This window comes from Tachyglossus aculeatus, chromosome 16, assembly GCF_015852505.1.
Source record: "Tachyglossus aculeatus isolate mTacAcu1 chromosome 16, mTacAcu1.pri, whole genome shotgun sequence".
NCBI classification, from domain to species: Eukaryota; Metazoa; Chordata; class Mammalia; order Monotremata; family Tachyglossidae; genus Tachyglossus; species Tachyglossus aculeatus.
The window spans coordinates 39,028,920-39,044,722 of record NC_052081.1 but is presented as its reverse complement, the minus strand read 5'-3'; the positions used below and the strand labels follow the sequence as shown (position 1 = coordinate 39,044,722).

General features: G+C 51.1%; 1 protein-coding gene across 4 annotated transcripts in view; it reads right to left on the bottom strand.

Annotated features, from left to right (window-relative positions):
• LOC119938305 (broad substrate specificity ATP-binding cassette transporter ABCG2-like) overlaps positions 1-15,803 on the bottom strand; it is a 40,368-nt gene that overhangs the window by 16,706 nt on the left and 7,859 nt on the right. For all 4 annotated transcript variants that reach the window (XM_038758089.1, XM_038758091.1, XM_038758088.1 and 1 more), the window contains exons 4-9: positions 14,430-14,544; positions 13,042-13,194; positions 10,544-10,701; positions 6,498-6,649; positions 5,240-5,335; positions 2,386-2,648 (exon numbers count right to left, since the gene is read on the bottom strand). In XM_038758089.1, coding sequence (XP_038614017.1) covers positions 2,386-2,648; positions 5,240-5,335; positions 6,498-6,649; positions 10,544-10,701; positions 13,042-13,194; positions 14,430-14,544 — 937 coding nt within the window. The remainder of the gene's footprint in view (positions 1-2,385; positions 2,649-5,239; positions 5,336-6,497; positions 6,650-10,543; positions 10,702-13,041; positions 13,195-14,429; positions 14,545-15,803) is intronic.

Sequence of the window (15,803 nt, the reverse complement as noted above, 5' to 3'; positions counted from 1 at the left end):
GTCAGCTGGGTGACCTTGGGCAAGTCACTTGACTTTTCTGGGCCTCAGTTCCCTCATCTGTAAAATGGGGGTTGACTGTGAGCCCCCCGTGGGACAACCTCACAGGCCTCATCCCCATTTGACAGACGAGGTCACTGAGGATCAGAGAAGTGAAGCTTCTAAGCGCTTAGTACAGTGCTCTGCACACAGTAAGCGCTCAATAAATACGATTGATTGAAGCTATTCTATTTATTTTATTTTGTTAATATGTTTTGTTTTGTTGTCTGTCTCCCCCTTCTAGACTGCGAGCCCGCTGTTGGGCAGGGACCGTCTCTAGATGTTGCCAACTTGGACTTCCCAAGCGCTTAGTACAGTGCTCTGCACACAGTAAGCGCTCAATAAATACGATTGAATGAATGAATGAATGAAGCGACTTGCCCAAGGTCACACAGCAGACATGTGGCAGAGCCGGAATTAGAACCCATGACCTCTGACTTCCAAGCCCGGGCTCTTTCCACTGAGCCACGCTGCTTCTCTAATCTAGCCTACCTACTAAGCAGCATGGCCTAGTGACAAGAGCACGGGCTGGGGAGTACGAGGACATGGGTTCTAATCCCGGCTCCGCTATTTTATTGTCTGTCTCCCCCTTCTAGACTGTGAGCCCGCTGTTGGGTAGGGACCGTCTCTAGATGTTGCCGACTTGTCCTTCCCAAGCGCTCAGTCCAGTGCTCTGCACACAGTAAGCACTCAATAAATATGATTGAATGAATGAATGAATCTATCTGCTGCGTGACCTTGGGCAAGTCACTTAACTTCTCTGTACCTCAGTTCCCTCATCTGTAAAAGGGGATTACGACTGTGAGCCCCATGTGGGACAGGGACTATGTACAACGTGATTACCTTGTATCATCATCATCATCATCATCATCATCAATCGTATTTATTGAGCGCTTACTATGTGCAGAGCACTGTACTAAGAGCTTGGGAAGTACAAATTGGCAACATATAGAGACAGTCCCTACCCAACAGTGGGCTCACAGTCTAAAAGGGGTATTGTATCTACCTCAGCACTTGGAACTGTACCAAGGCATATAGTAAGTGCGTAACAAGTACCATAATTATTATTATTACTCATTCATTCAATCGTATTTATTGAGCGCTTCCTGTGTGCAGAGCTCTGGACTAAGCGCTTGGGAAGTCCAAGTTGGTAACATATAGAGACGGTCCCTACCCAACAGCGGGCTCATTCATTCCTTCATTCAGTGGTATTTATTGAGCGCTTCCTGTGTGCAGAGCTCTGGACTAAGCGCTTGGGAAGTCCAAGTTGGCAACATATAGAGACGGTCCCTACCCAACAGCGGGCTCATTCATTCCTTCACTCAATGGTATTTATTGAGCGCTTCGTTTGTGCAGGGCACTGGACTAAGCACTTGGGAAGTCCAAGTTGGCAACATATAGAGACGGTCCCTACCCAACAGTGGGCTCATTCATTCCTTCATTCAACGGTATTTATTGAGCGCTTCCTGTACTAAGCGCTTGGGAAGTCCGAGTTGGCAACATACAGAGATGGTCCCTACCCAACAGCGGGCTCATTCATTCCTTCATTCAACGGTATTTATTGAGTGCTTCCTGTGTGCAGGGCACTGGACTAAGCGCTTGGGAAGTCCAAGGTGGCAACATACAGAGACGATCCCTGCCCACCAGCGGGCTCACAGTCTAGAAGGGGGACAACAAAACAAAACATATTAACAAAATAGAATAAATATGTACAAATCTATTCTATTTATTTTATTTTGTTAGTATCATCATCAATCGTATTTATTGAGCGCTTACCATGTGCAGAGCACTGTACTAAGCACTTGGGAAGTACAAATTGGCAACATCTAGAGACAGTCCCTACCCAACAGTGGGCTCACAGTCTAAAAGACTGAGTTAGTTAGTATGTTCGGTTAGTATGTTTGGTTTTGTTCTCCGTCTCCCCCTTTTAGACTGTGAGCCCACTGTTGGGTAGGGACTGTCTCTATACGTTGCCAATTTGGACTTCCCAAGCGCTTAGTACAGTGCTCTGCACATAGTAAGCGCCCAATAAATACGATTGATGATGATGATGTACAAGTAAAATAAAGAGTAATAAATATTATTAGCCTGAGAGCCCTGTGTAGGCCCCACACCCGTTGACCTTAGCAGACGTTTGGCACGTAGGAAGCGCCAGGGTAATCAATCGCATTTATTGAGCGCTTACTGTGTGCAGAGCACTGTGCTAAGCGCTTGGGAAGTCCAAGTTGGCAACATAGAGAGGCGGTCCCGACCCAACAGTGGGCTGTAATAGTCTCCCCTTCTCCTTCCGCGCCCCCTGACCTCCCCAGCGGGTCCCTCCCCGCCCAGCCATCGCTTCCGCGGCCGCACCTGAGCGATGGAGGCCTGAGGGTTGCGGACGAGGTTCTTGAAGGAGCGCTGGGCCAGCCAGTAGAGCTGGGTGCCGGAGCCGTTGGCGTAGGTGACGGCCCGCGAGGGTGCTTGCCAGCCCTCCTGCGCCCGCTGGGCTCCTTTTTGGACGGTCTTGGCCGCGGACAGGGCCAGCTGCAAGCTCTGGGCTTGAGGCGACGCCAGGTACAGCTTACACAGCGTCTCCCCCACGCTGGGGCCACCAGCTCCCTTCTCCGGGGGGTCTGCGGCCGGGGGAGAGCACTAGAACTCAGGGCCCCGGCCTCAGGCCGGCCCCTCCACACCGCTCAGCTGGAGGGGCGAGGCCTGGGGTGGCGATGAAGCCGACGGGGAGGGCATTTATTAAGCGCTTAATAAATACCACTGATTGATCGACTGATTGAATTGAATGACTTCATTCCATCCTATTTATTGCAGCGTGGCTCAGTGGGAAGAGCCCGGGCTTTGGAGTCAGAGGTCGTGGGTTCGAATCCCGGCTCTACCAATAGCCAGCTGTGTGACTTTGGGCAAGTCGCTTAACTTCTCTGGGCCTCAGTTCCCTCATCTGGAAAATGGGGATGAAGACTGTGAGCCCCCCGTGGGACAACCTGATCACCTTGTAACCTCCCCAGCGCTTAGAACAGTGCTTTGCACATAGTAAGCGCTTAATAAATGCTATCATTATTATTATTATTATTATTATTATTTCCCCAATGAAGCCGGCGGGGAGGGCAACAGTGCCCTACCCCCATTAAGCGCTTAATAAATACCACTGATTGATGGACTGATTGAATTGAATGACTTCATTCCATCATATTTATTTCCCCAATGAAGCCGGCGGGGAGGGCAACAGTGCCCTACCCCCATTAAGCGCTTAATAAATACCACTGATTGATGGACTGATTGAATTGAATGACTTCATTCATTCATTCATTCATTCAATCATAGTTATTTCCCCCAGTTGCTCCCTACAGTGCTCTGCACCCAGCACGTGTTCAGTAACCCAAGTGCTTAGTACAGTGCTCTGCACGCAGTAAGCGCTCAGTAAGTATGAACGAATGAGTAATTTACTGACTGGGTTTCCTAAGTCGCTGCAAACACAGCGCTTAGAACAGGGGGGTCTAAGCGGGGCTTAGAACAGCCACGCTTGAGAAGCAGCGTGGCTCAGTGGAAAGAGCCCGGGTTTCGGAGTCAGAGGTCGTGGGTTCGAATCCCGGCTCCGCCACTTGTCGGCTGTGTGACTTCGGTCAAGTCATTTCACTTCTCTGGGCCTCAGTTCCCTCATCTGGAAAATGGGGATGAAGACTGTGAGCCCCACGTGGGACAACCTGATCACCTTGGAACCTCCACAGCGCTTAGAACAGTGCTTCGCACATGGTAAGCACTTAATAAATACCGTCATTATTATTATTATTATAACAGTGCTTTGCACATAGTAAGCGCTTAACAAATACCATCATCATCATCATTTACTACTAATATGATTGACTGATTGATTGATCATTTATTGAGCGCTTACTGCGTGTACTAGGCGTTTGAGAAGTAGAAGTTGGCAACATATAGAGACGGTCCTTACCCAACAGCGGGCTCAATGATGGTGAGAGCTCACCTCCTCCAGGAGGCCTTCCCAGACTGAGCCCCCTTTTTCCCTTCCTCCTCCCCATCCCCCCCGCCCTACCTCCTTCCCCTCCCCACAGCACTTGTATAGATGTTTGTACAGATTTATTACTCTATTTATTTTACCTGTACATACTTACTATTCTATTTATTTTGTTAACGATGTGCATCTGGCTTTACTTCTGTTTATTCTGATGACGTGACACCCGTCCACATGTTTTGTTTTGAGGTCTGTCTCCCCCTTCTAGACTGTTGGGTAGGGACCGTCTCTATATGTTGCCAGTTTGTACTTCCCAAGCGCTTAGTACAGTGCTCTGCACACAGTAAGCGCTCAATAAATATGATTGAATGAATGACTGATCGATTGAGTCAGGGGTCGGACGGGGAAGGGGCACCGGTGGGTCTTCAGCTCTCTCCCCCTTTTAGACTGTGAGCCCGCTGTTGGGTAGGGACTGTCTCTATATGTTGCCAACTTGTGCTTCCCAAGCGCTTAGTACAGTGCTCTGCACACAGTAAGTGCTCAATAAATACAATTGATTGATTGATTGATTGATTCAGCTGCCTGATATTAGACGTCTGGATGGGCAGGGGGCTGCAGAAGCTGCCAGAGACCAACCAGGAGGGGAGGGATTGGGGAGTGGGAGGCTGAGGAGGTGGGAAGGGGAGGCTACGGAGGATATGAGGGAGGGAGGGATGTCATAAAAATAATAATAATAATAATAATGATGGTATTTGTTAAGCGCTTACTATGTGCGAAGCACTGTCCTAAGTGCTGGGGGGGGAAACAAGGTGATCAGGTTGTCCCACGTGGGGCTCACAGTCTTAATCCCCATTTTCCAGATGAGGTAGCTGAGGCCCAGAGAAGTTAAGTGGCTTGCCCAAGGTCACCCAGCTGACAAGCGGCGGAGCCGGGATTCGAACCCATGACCTCTGACTCCCAAGCCCGGGCTCTTTCCACTGAGCCACGCTGCTTCTCTTCATCTTCAAGAGGGCATGGGGGGAGTCCTGAGGGAGACTTGGGGTGACGGGGGGCGGGGAGGGCGAGGAGAGAAGGGAGGAAGGGAGGAGGACGGGGAGAAGGGAAGGGAGGGTGGGGGAAAGGAGGGAGGTGGGCTCATGGAAATTGCCCCTCGAACCTGTGACACCAATGGATTTCACACCCGCAACCATCACCCCTCACCCCACACCCCCCACTCCACACCCCGCTGGTCGTCCTCACCACCCTCGGCCTGACGGGCCGCCACGGCGGTAGAGTCTCCGTTGATGACGTCCAGGAAGAAATCCGCTGGGTTGTTGAAGGGTTCGCACTCGTATCCTTAGAACAGAAACCCCAGCAGGAGGGTTGGGGAAGGCAGGGGTGAGGAGGTGCGGGGGGGAAAAGAAGGGCCGGGCAGGAGGAAATATTACTCTATTTATTTATTTATTTTACTTGTACCTATCTAGTCTATTTTATTTTGTTAGTATGTTTGGTTTTGTTGTCTGTCTCCCCCTTCTAGACTGTGAGCCCACTGTTGGGTAGGGACTGTCTCTATATGTTGCCAGCTTGTACTTCCCAAGCGCTTAGTGCAGTGCTCTGCACACAGTAAGCGCTTAATAAATACGATTGATTGATTGATTGAGGAGCGAGGCTAGCTAGGTTGGCTGAAGCGGGAGGGTGGTCTCTCCCTACACCCGAGACCACGTTGGGGGCCGAGGAGACGGGAAACGGGGGGCGGTGCGGAGGCTCTTACCGTCTCACTCGCCGTGTCATCATCATCATCATCAATCGTATTTATTGAGCGCTTACTGTGTGCAGAGCACTGTACTAAGCGCTTGGGAAGTACAAGTTGGCAACGTATAGAGACAGTCCTACCCAACAGCGGGCTCACAGTCTAAAAGAGATGGGAAAGGAGGAGGGAAGGAGATGGGGAAGGAGGAGGGGAAGGAGGAGGAAAGGAGAAGGGAAGGAGATGGGAAAGGAGGAGGAAGGGAGATGGGGAAGGAGGAGGGAAGGAGAAGGGAAAGGAGGAGGGAAGGAGATGGGAAAGGAGGAGGGAAGGAGATGGGGAAGGAGGAGGGGAGGAGAAGGGAAAGGAGGAAGGAAGGAGATGGGAAAGGAGGAGGGAAGGAGATGGGAAAGGAGGAGGAAAGGAGATGGGGAAGGAGGAGGAAAGGAGATGGGGAAGGAGATGGGGAAGAAGATGGGAAGGGATCCTGCCGCCCCCAAACTAGGCCTCTGTCACAGCTCCGCTCTTCATCCCGTCCTCTCCAGTGCCCTCCCTTTCCCGATGCCTTGTCTCTTCCCAGCGCCACCCACTTAGCCCCCGTGCCCCCTTTACCCCATCTCCCCGACCTGAGGGAGCAGGGGTCGACTCTCTATGTTGCCAGTTTGTACTTCCCAAGCGCTTAGTCCAGTGCTCTGCACACAGTAAGCTCTCAATAAATCCGATTGATGATGATGATGACGGGGAGGGCCCGGCGGGCTTCCTGAGGCGTACCGATAGTGCGGAAGTAGTCGAGGGCCTCCTGGGCTCGCCCGTGGTAGACCACCCGGCCCAGCGCCAGCAGGGTGAGGCTGTCGAACAGCTTGAAGATGGAGTAGCGGGGCTGGTGGATGGCGAGGATGATGGTACGGCCTTTCTGGGAGAGCCTGCGGAGGACACGGCGGGGCCTTAGGGTCGGGGGAGGCCTTGGGAGTCGGGGGGCGGCGGGACTGGTTGGGGGGGATCAAGGGATGGAGGAGATCGGGGGAGGCCAAGGGCGTGTTGGGGGAAGGAGAGAACCGGGGGTTAGATAGTGGCTGGGACGGAGAGTCCCGGGGTGGAGGGGAGGTCTGGGGGGTCCTGTCCTGAAAGGACGAAGTGGAGAACCCAAATTTCCAACAGTGTCCAAGCTGATTATAATAATAATAAATAATAATAATGGCATTTATTAAGCGCTTACTATGAGCCAAGCACTGTTCTAAGCACTGGGGAGGTTACAATGTGATCCGGTTGTCCCACGGGGGCTCACAGTCTTCATCCCCATTTGACAGATGAGGTCTTGTCTTGTATCTACTCCTGGCGCTTAGTAATAATAATAATAATGATGATGATGGAGGTCTTGTCTTATCTTGTATCTACTCCTAGCGCTTAGTAATAATAATAATAATGATGATGGCATTTATTAAAAGCTTACTATGTGCAAAGCACTGTACCAAGCGCCGGGGAGGTTCCAAGGTGATCAGGTTGTCCCATGGTGGGGGGGGGCTCACAGTCTTCACCCCCGTTTTCCAGATGCGGTAACTGAGGCCCGGAGAAGTGAAGTGGCTTGCCCCAAGTCCCCCAGCTGACAAGTGGCGGAGGCGGGATTTGAACCCGCGGCCTCTGACTCCGGAGCCCGGGCTCTTTTCCACTGAGCCACGCTGCGGCTCAGTAATAACAATAATCATGATGGCGTTTATTAAGCGCTTACTCTGTGCAAAGCACCGTTCTAAGCACTGGGGAGGTTACAGGGTGATCAGGTTGGCCCACGGGGGGGTTCACAGTTTTCATCCCCATTTTCCAGATGAGGGAACTGAGGCCCAGAGAAGTGATGTGACTTGCCCAAAGTCACACAGTGTGTGTGTGTTTGCGTGTGTGTGTGTGCGCGCGTGCGCGTGCATGCATGTGCCCACCCGCGCGCGTATGTGCCCGCCTGCCCACCCTCCACTGCCCCAGAGCTTCTAGACTGTGAGCCCACTGTGGGGTAGGGACCATCTCTATGTGTTGCCAACTTGGACTTCCCAAGCGTTTAGTACAGTGGTCTGCACTTAGTAAGCGCTCAATAAATACGATTGAATGAATGAATGGGTGCCTGGCATATAGGGAGCGTCTAACAAATACTATTTAAAAAAGAAAAGGTCGCCACACTGGGAACAGAGTGGCCTAGTGAAGCAGCATTCATTCATTCCATTGTATTTATTGAGTGCTTACTGTGTGCAGAGCACTGTACTAAGCGCTTGGGATAAACAAGTCAGCAACATACAGAGACAATGGCATGGCATAGAGGCTACAGCCCGGGCGTCATGGGTTGTAATCCCGGCTCCGCCACTTGTCTGCTGTGTGACTTTGGGCGAGGTGCTTCACTTCTCTGGGCCTCAGTTGCCTCAGCTGTAAAATGGGGACAGAGACCGTGATCCCCACGCGGGATAAGGGACGGTGTCCAACCCGATTTGCTTGTATCCACCCCAGTGTTTAGTACAGTGCCTGGCACAAAGTAAGTGCTTAATAAATACCACAGTGAATATTATTAGTGTTATTAGCGGGAAAGCGTCCAGGGCCGGGAGTCAGAGGTTCTAATCCCAGCTCTGCCACTTGCCTGCTGTGGGACCTTGGTCAAGTCACTTAACCTCTCTGGACCTCAGTTTCCTCATCTGTAAAATGAGGATTAAATCCTCCTCCCACCGATTTAGACCGTGAGCCTCATGTGGGACAGGGGCTGCGTCTGACCCGATCATCTTGTATTTACCCCTGTGCTTAGTACAGTGCCTGGCACAAAGTGCTTAATAAATACCACAGTGAATATTATTAGTGTTATTAGCGGGAAAGCGTCCAGGGCTGGGAGTCAGAGGTTCTAATCCCGGCTCTGCCACTTGCCTGCTGTGGGACCTTGGTCAAGTCACTTAACCTCTCTGGACCTCAGTTTCCTCATCTGTAAAATGAGGATTGAATCCTCCTCCCACCGACTTAGACGGTGAGCCTCATGTGGGACAGGGGCTGCGTCTGACCCGATCATCTTGTATTTATCCCAGCGCTTTGTACATTGCTTGGCACATAGTAAGCGCTTAATAAATACCAACACCAAATCGGGTCCCAGCAGGGATTCAGGGCTCATCATCTACCTCACCACTGACCCCTTTCCCAAATCCTGCCCTGGCCTGCAATTCCCTCCAGACCACGACTCTCCCCACTTCAAAGCATTATTAAGGTCACATCAATCAATCAATCAATCGTATTTATTGAGCGCTTACTGTGTGCAGAGCACTGTACTAAGCGCTTGGGAAGTACAAGCTGGCAACATATAGAGACAGTCCTTACCCAACAGTGGGCTCACAGTCCTCCAAGAGGCCTTCCCTGATTCATTCCTCTTTTCCCCGGCCCCCTCTCCCTTCTGTGTCGTGGATACACTTGAACCTGTGACCCTTGGACATTTGATATTTACCCCGCCCTCAACCCCACAGTGTGGGCAGGGATTGTTTCTATTTCATTCATTCATTTAATCGTATTTATTGAGCGCCTACTGTGTGCAGAGCAGTGGACTAAGCGCTTGGGAAGTACAAGTTGGCAACCTATAGAGATGGTCCCTACCCAACAGCGGGCTCACACTTTCCAAGCGCTTAGCACAGTGCTCCGCAGAGAGTAAGCGCTCGATAAATACGATTATCTCTGTCTCCCCCTTTTAGACTGTGGGCTCACTGTTGGGTAGGGGCTGTCTCTATATGTTGCCAATTTGTACTTCCCAAGCGCTTAGTACAGTGCTCTGCACACAGTAAGCGCTCAATAAATACGATTGATGAAATACGATTGATGATGATTGAATGAATAATACTAATAACGAGAGCATTTATTAAGCGCTTCCTGTGTGCAAAGCACTGTTCTAAGTACTGAATGAACGAACTTATGTACATATCTAAATTACATATTATCATCATTCACTTATATTACTCTCTGCCCCCCAGACTGTAAGTTTGCTCTGGGAAGGGAACGTGCCTGCCAACTCGGTTGTTTTGTGCTTTCCCAAGCACTTAGTACAGTGCCCTGCCCATAGTGAGTGCTCAATAAATACCAACGATGATGATAATAATAATAATAATAATGGCATTTATTAAGCACTTACTATGTGCAAAGCACTGTTCTAAGCGTTGGGGAGGTTACAAAGTGATCAGGTTGTCCCACGGGGGGCTTACAGTCTTCATCCCCATTTGACAGATGAGGGAACTGAGGCCCAGAGAAGTGAAGTGACTTACCCAAAGTCACACAGCTGACAAGTGGCGGAGCCGGGATTTGAACCCACGACCTCTGACTCCAAAGGCCGGGCTCTTCCCACTGAGCCACGCTGCTTCCCTATGATGATGATGATGATGATGATGGGAGCACATAGTAAGCATTCAGTAAATGTCAGTGATGATGATGAGAGAAGGACAAGGGCTGCGGGGAAAGAGGAGAGGTCAGGATGGGATGGAAGCAGCGCGGCCTTCTGGGAGTCAGAAGGACCTGGGTTCTAATCCCGGCTCTGCCACTCGCCTGCTGTGTGACCTCGGCCAAGTCACTTCACTTCTCTGGGCCTCAGTTACCTCATCTATAAGATGGTGATGAAGACCGTGAGCCCCAGGAGGGACGGGGTCTGCGTCCGACTTAACTAGATTGTATCTACCCAGCGCTTAGGACAGTGTTTGACACACAGTAAGCGCTTAAATACCATCACTATTAGTAGGAGGAGGAGGGAAGGAGAGAGGGAGAGGGAGCCTTGAGAGGAGGGATAGTGGGGGGCGAGCAGTGGGAGCTGGAGGAACGGGGAGCCTGACCTCTTGAGCAGCAGGAGGACGGCGTGGGCCGTGCTGGAGTCCAGGCCAGTGGTCGGCTCATCCAGGAAGAGGACGGGGGGCTCCGTGATCAGCTCCATCCCGATATTGGTCCTCTTCCGCTCGCCCCCCGACACCCCCCGGATCAGCTCCGTGCCCACCTGTAATAATAACAGTCGCAGTAATCACCGTGCTATTTGTTAAGTGCTTTCTACAGGTCAGGCACTGTCAGCGCTTAGAACGGTGCTCAGCACAAAGTAAGCACTTAAATACCATCACAATTATTATTATTACTAAGCACTGGGGTAGATACAAGATGATCGGTTTGAACAGGGTCCCCGTTCCACAGGGGGCTCGCGGTCTACGTAAGTGGGAGAACAGAGATCGAGACTGTGAGCCCACTGTTGGGTAGGGACTGTCTCTATATGTTGCCAACTTGTACTTCCCAAGCGCTTAGTACAGTGCTCTGCACACAGTAAGCGCTCAATAAATACGATTGATGCTGATGATGAGGTCCCAAGCTAAGCGTCTTGCCCACGCAGCTCAGATTGGCATGGGTTCATCTGTTCACTGAGCACGGAGGTGAAGCAGGGAGCCTTTGGTCAGTCCCACAGGGGAGCAAGGAATAGGAAACAGGGGGCACGGAGCAGAGAGTAGGAAGCAGGAAGGAGAGAAGAGGGAGCGCAGAGCAAAGATCTCCTTCTTGACAAATTCATTCATTTCATTCAATCGTATTTATTGAGCGCTTACTGGGTGCAGAGCACTGTACTAAGCGCTTGACAAATTGGACAAACTTTACTCCATCCTAATCCTCCACACCCATTTGACGGCTTTTAACATTGTGTTCTAACCCCTTTCTTCCGGAAACACTACTAACTACCCTTAGTTCACCCGACTGTCCTTTCCCGATTCTCCTTCCCAATGTCCTTTCTCTCTTTTCCTCTTTTTAACTATGGATGGTCCCTCAGGTCTCTTTGGGGTCTCCCCTCTTCTCAGTCTGCACTCACTCCCCTTGGGGAACTCATCCGCTCCTACAGCTTCAACTATCTGCCCTATGTAGGTGACTCTCAAATCTACCTCAGATCTAGAGAAGCAGCGTGGCTCAGTGGAAAGAGCCCGGGCCTTGGAGTCAGAGGTCATGGGCTCGAATCCCAGCTCCACCACATGTCCGTTGTGTGACCTTGGGCAAGTCACTTAACTGCTCTGAGCCTCAGTTACCTCGTCTGTAAAATGGGGATTAAGGCTGCGAGCCCCACATCGGACAACTTAATCACCTTGTATCCCCCCCCAGCGCTTAGAACAGTGCTTTGCACATAGTAAGCACTTAACAAATGCCATTATTATTATTATTATTATTACCTCACTAGGCTGGATTTCTCTCCTCATCTGCAATCTTGGATTTCCTCTTGCCTTCAGGGCATTTCATTCATTCACTCAATCATATTTATTGAGCAGTATTTTAGACTGTGAGCCCACTGTTGGGTAGGGACTGTCTCTATATGTTGCCAACTTGTACTTCCCAAGCGCCTAGTCCAGTTCTCTGCACACAGTAAGCGCTAAATAAATACGATTGATTGATTGAGCGCTTACCGTGTGCAGAGCACTGTACTAAGCGCTTGGGAAGTACAAGCATCTCTCCACGGATGTCCTGCAAGCACTTTAAGCTCAATAGGTCCCAAACAGAACTCCATTTCTTCCTTCCCCAGGCCTTTCCTTTACCTAACTTTACCACTGCAGTTGACAGTTCCCCTCATCACTTCTAGACTGTGAGCCCGTTGTTGGGTAGGGACCGTCTCTCTATGTCGCCGACTTGTACTCCCCAAGGGCTTAGTCCAGTGTTCGGCACACAGTGAGCGCTCAATAAATACGATTGAATGAATGAATGAGCAAGAAGCAGGGAGTTAAGTTCAAGCAGGGGTAGGGCAGCAAATTCTCCTCTGGTTTCCAGACCTCCGGGACTCCTGAGGGAAAGAGGCTGAAGCAAGCGGGACTCAGGGGTGTGTGGGCTGATGCCCGGCCTTGGGAGGGGTCCCAAAGCCGGATTTCCTCCCCTTCCTCTTCCCCGGGAGCAGAGCAGGGCGGTGTGGTGGTTGGGGCTCGGGGGTGCCCAGGGAAGGGGAGCGGTTCAGCCTCCGCAGACCTGGGTAAGCCTCATCTAACCCCTCACCCTGACTCAATCAATCGTATTTATTGAGCGCTTACTGAACCCCACAGCCCCTCCCAAACCCCAAGCCCCTGCTGTTGCCTTTTTCCTAGGCAATTGCAATTGCTCCGCCAATTGTCAGCTGTGTGACTTTGGGCAAGTCACTTCACTTCTCTGTGCCTGTTACCTCGTCTGTAAAATGAGGATTAGGACTGTGAGCCCCCCGAGGGACAACCTGATCACCTCGTAACCTTCCCAGCGCTTAGAACGGTGCTTTGCACATAGTAAGCACGTAATAAATGCCATCATTATTATTATTATTGTTATCCCTCCCAGAGCCCCCGTCCCGGGACTTCACCTTGCAGTCAGCCACCCTGGTGAGGCCGAGCTCGCTGAGGATCTGGGTCACCCGCTCCTTCTTCTCCCAGAAGCTGATGGAGCGGGGCAGCCTCAGCGCAGCCGAGAACAGCAGGTTCTCCCGAACCGTCAGCGTCCCCATGACCACGTCGTCCTGTGGGACCCCCCGGGCCCCGGTGGTGGTTACACGGCCGGCTCCGGGACGGAGAGGGTGAGGGATGGGGAAAGGGAAGCGCGGGTGCCCTCCGCCCACAGCCGAGGGCTACCAACGGGGAGATCGGCCCTCCCGAGGCCTGGAGCCAGTGGCCTTAGGATTCATCCATTCATTTTCATTGAGCACTTACTGTGTGCGGAGCACTGTGGTAAGCGCTTAGGAGAGTTCAATATAACAATAAACAGACACATTGCAGCGTGGCTTAGCAGAAAGAGCCCGGGCTTGGGAGTCAAAGGTCATAGGTTCAAATCCCGGCTCTGCTACATGGCAGCTGTGTGGCCTTGGGCAAGTCACTTAACTTCTCTGAGCCTCAGTTGGCTCATCTGTCAATGGGGATTAAGACTGTGAGCCCCCCGTGGGACAACCTGATCAACTTGTACCCCCTCAGCTCTTAGAACAGTGCTTTGCACATAGTAAGCGCTTAACAAATGTCATCATTATTATTATTATTACAGTCTAGTGGGGGAGGCAGACATCAATAGAAATAAAAGAAAAATTCCAGCACTCCCTTTGTGTCAAGCACTGTACTAAGCGTTGGGTCGAACCAAGTATATTAGGATAATAATAATAATAAAAATGATGATGGTGTTTGTTAAGCGCTTACTTTGTGCAAAGCACTGTTCTAAGCACTGGGGAGGTTACAAAGGTGATCAGGTGGTCCCACAGGGGGCTCACAGTTTTAATCCCCACTGTACAGATGAAGTAACTGAGGCCCAGAGAAGTGAAGTGCCTTGCCCAAAGTCACCCCGCTGACAGTTGGTGGAGCCGGGATTTGAACCCATGGCCTCTGACTCCAAAGCCCGGGCTCTTTCCACTGAGCCACGCTGCTTGGCTCGGCGTGGACAAGGATGGACGTAGGCCCTGCCCGCGTGCCCCAGGCTTCAGCCTCAGCTCGATCTGGTTCTACCGCCGGCCTCCGGGTCCCCGGGCATCAGCGCACCCCAAGCCGCCCGGCCCCAGCCTCCGTGACCTCAGGAGCTGCCACCCAGCCTCCTCCCCGGCTCCGCGGGCCGACTTTCCCCGACGACAACTCCCTCAGAGGCAGGCAGGGAAGAGTTCCTGGTCCCCAATCTTTCCCCCACCGGCCACGGATTCCCTGAGGAGAGGGCTCCTTCGGCCCTGCCCCTCCCCGTCCAGCGGGACATCAGGGGCCGGCGGGGAGGGAAGGTCCCAACCTGCACCACGTAGCCCGAGATGCACTTGAAGTTGGGCGGCCGAGGAGAGCCGTCGATCAGCACCTCCCCCGACAGACCCCGGGGGTCCTTCCGAGCGGCCAGCACGTCCAGGAGCCTGGGAACAGATGGACCCTGTCAACCTCGGTGCCCCCAAGTCCCCTCCTCTCCACCCTGCCCCGCAAGCTCCCAGCCGTGACCATCAATCAATCAATCAATCAATCGTATTTTTTTTTATTTGTTAAGCGCTTACTATGTGCAAAGCACTGTTCTAAGCACTGGGGGGATACAGGTGCTGTGCTTCCCCACAGCACCTGTATATATGTATATATGTTTGTACATATTTTTTACTCTATTTATTTATTTATTTTATTTGTACATATCTATCCTACTTATTTTATTTTGTTAGTATGTTTGGGTTTGTTCTCTGTCTCCCCCTTTTAGACTGTGAGCCCACTGTTGGGTAGGGACTGTCTCTATATGTTGCCAATTTGTACTTCCCAAGCGCTTAGTACAGTGCTCTGCACATAGTAAGCGCTCAATAAATACGATTGATGATGATGATGATGATGACAATGTGATCAAGTTGTCCCACGTAGGGCTTACAGTCTTAATCCCCATTTTTACAGATGAGGTAACTGAGGCTCAGAGAAGTTAAGTGACTTGCCCAAGGTCACACATTGGTGCTTATTTATTGAGCGCTTACTGTGTGCAGAGCACTGGACTAAGCGCTTGGGATGTACAAGTTGGCAACATAGAGAGATATTCCCTACCCAACAGTGGGCTCACAGTCTAAATCAATCAATCAATCGTATTTATTGAGCGCTTGCTGTGTGCAGAGCACTGTACCAAGCGCTTGGGACGTACAAGTTGGCAACATATCGAGACAGTCCCTACCCAACAGTGGGCTCACAGTCTAAATCAATCAATCAATCATATTTATTGAGCACTTATTGTGTGCAGAGCACTGTACTAAGCGCCTGGGAAGTCCCAAGTTGGCAACATATAGAGATGGTCCCTACCCAACAGTGGGCTCACAGTCTAAAGGTTACAAGGTGGTCTGGGCAGGACACTCAACTCTGTTCTCCATCCCCTCGCCCTCTCCTACCACCCCTCCCTTCTCTCCTTCTCCAGATTATGTATATATGTATATATGTTTGTACATATTTATTACTTTATTTATTTATCTTACTTGTACATATCTATTCTATTCATTTTATTTTGTTAGTACGTTTGGTTTTGTTCCCTGTCTCCCCCTTCTAGACTGTGAGCCCACTGTTGGGTAGGGACTGTCTCTAGATGTTGCCAGCTTGTCCTTCCCAAGCGCTTAGTCCAGTGCTCTGCACACAGTAAGCGCTCAATAAATACGATTGATTG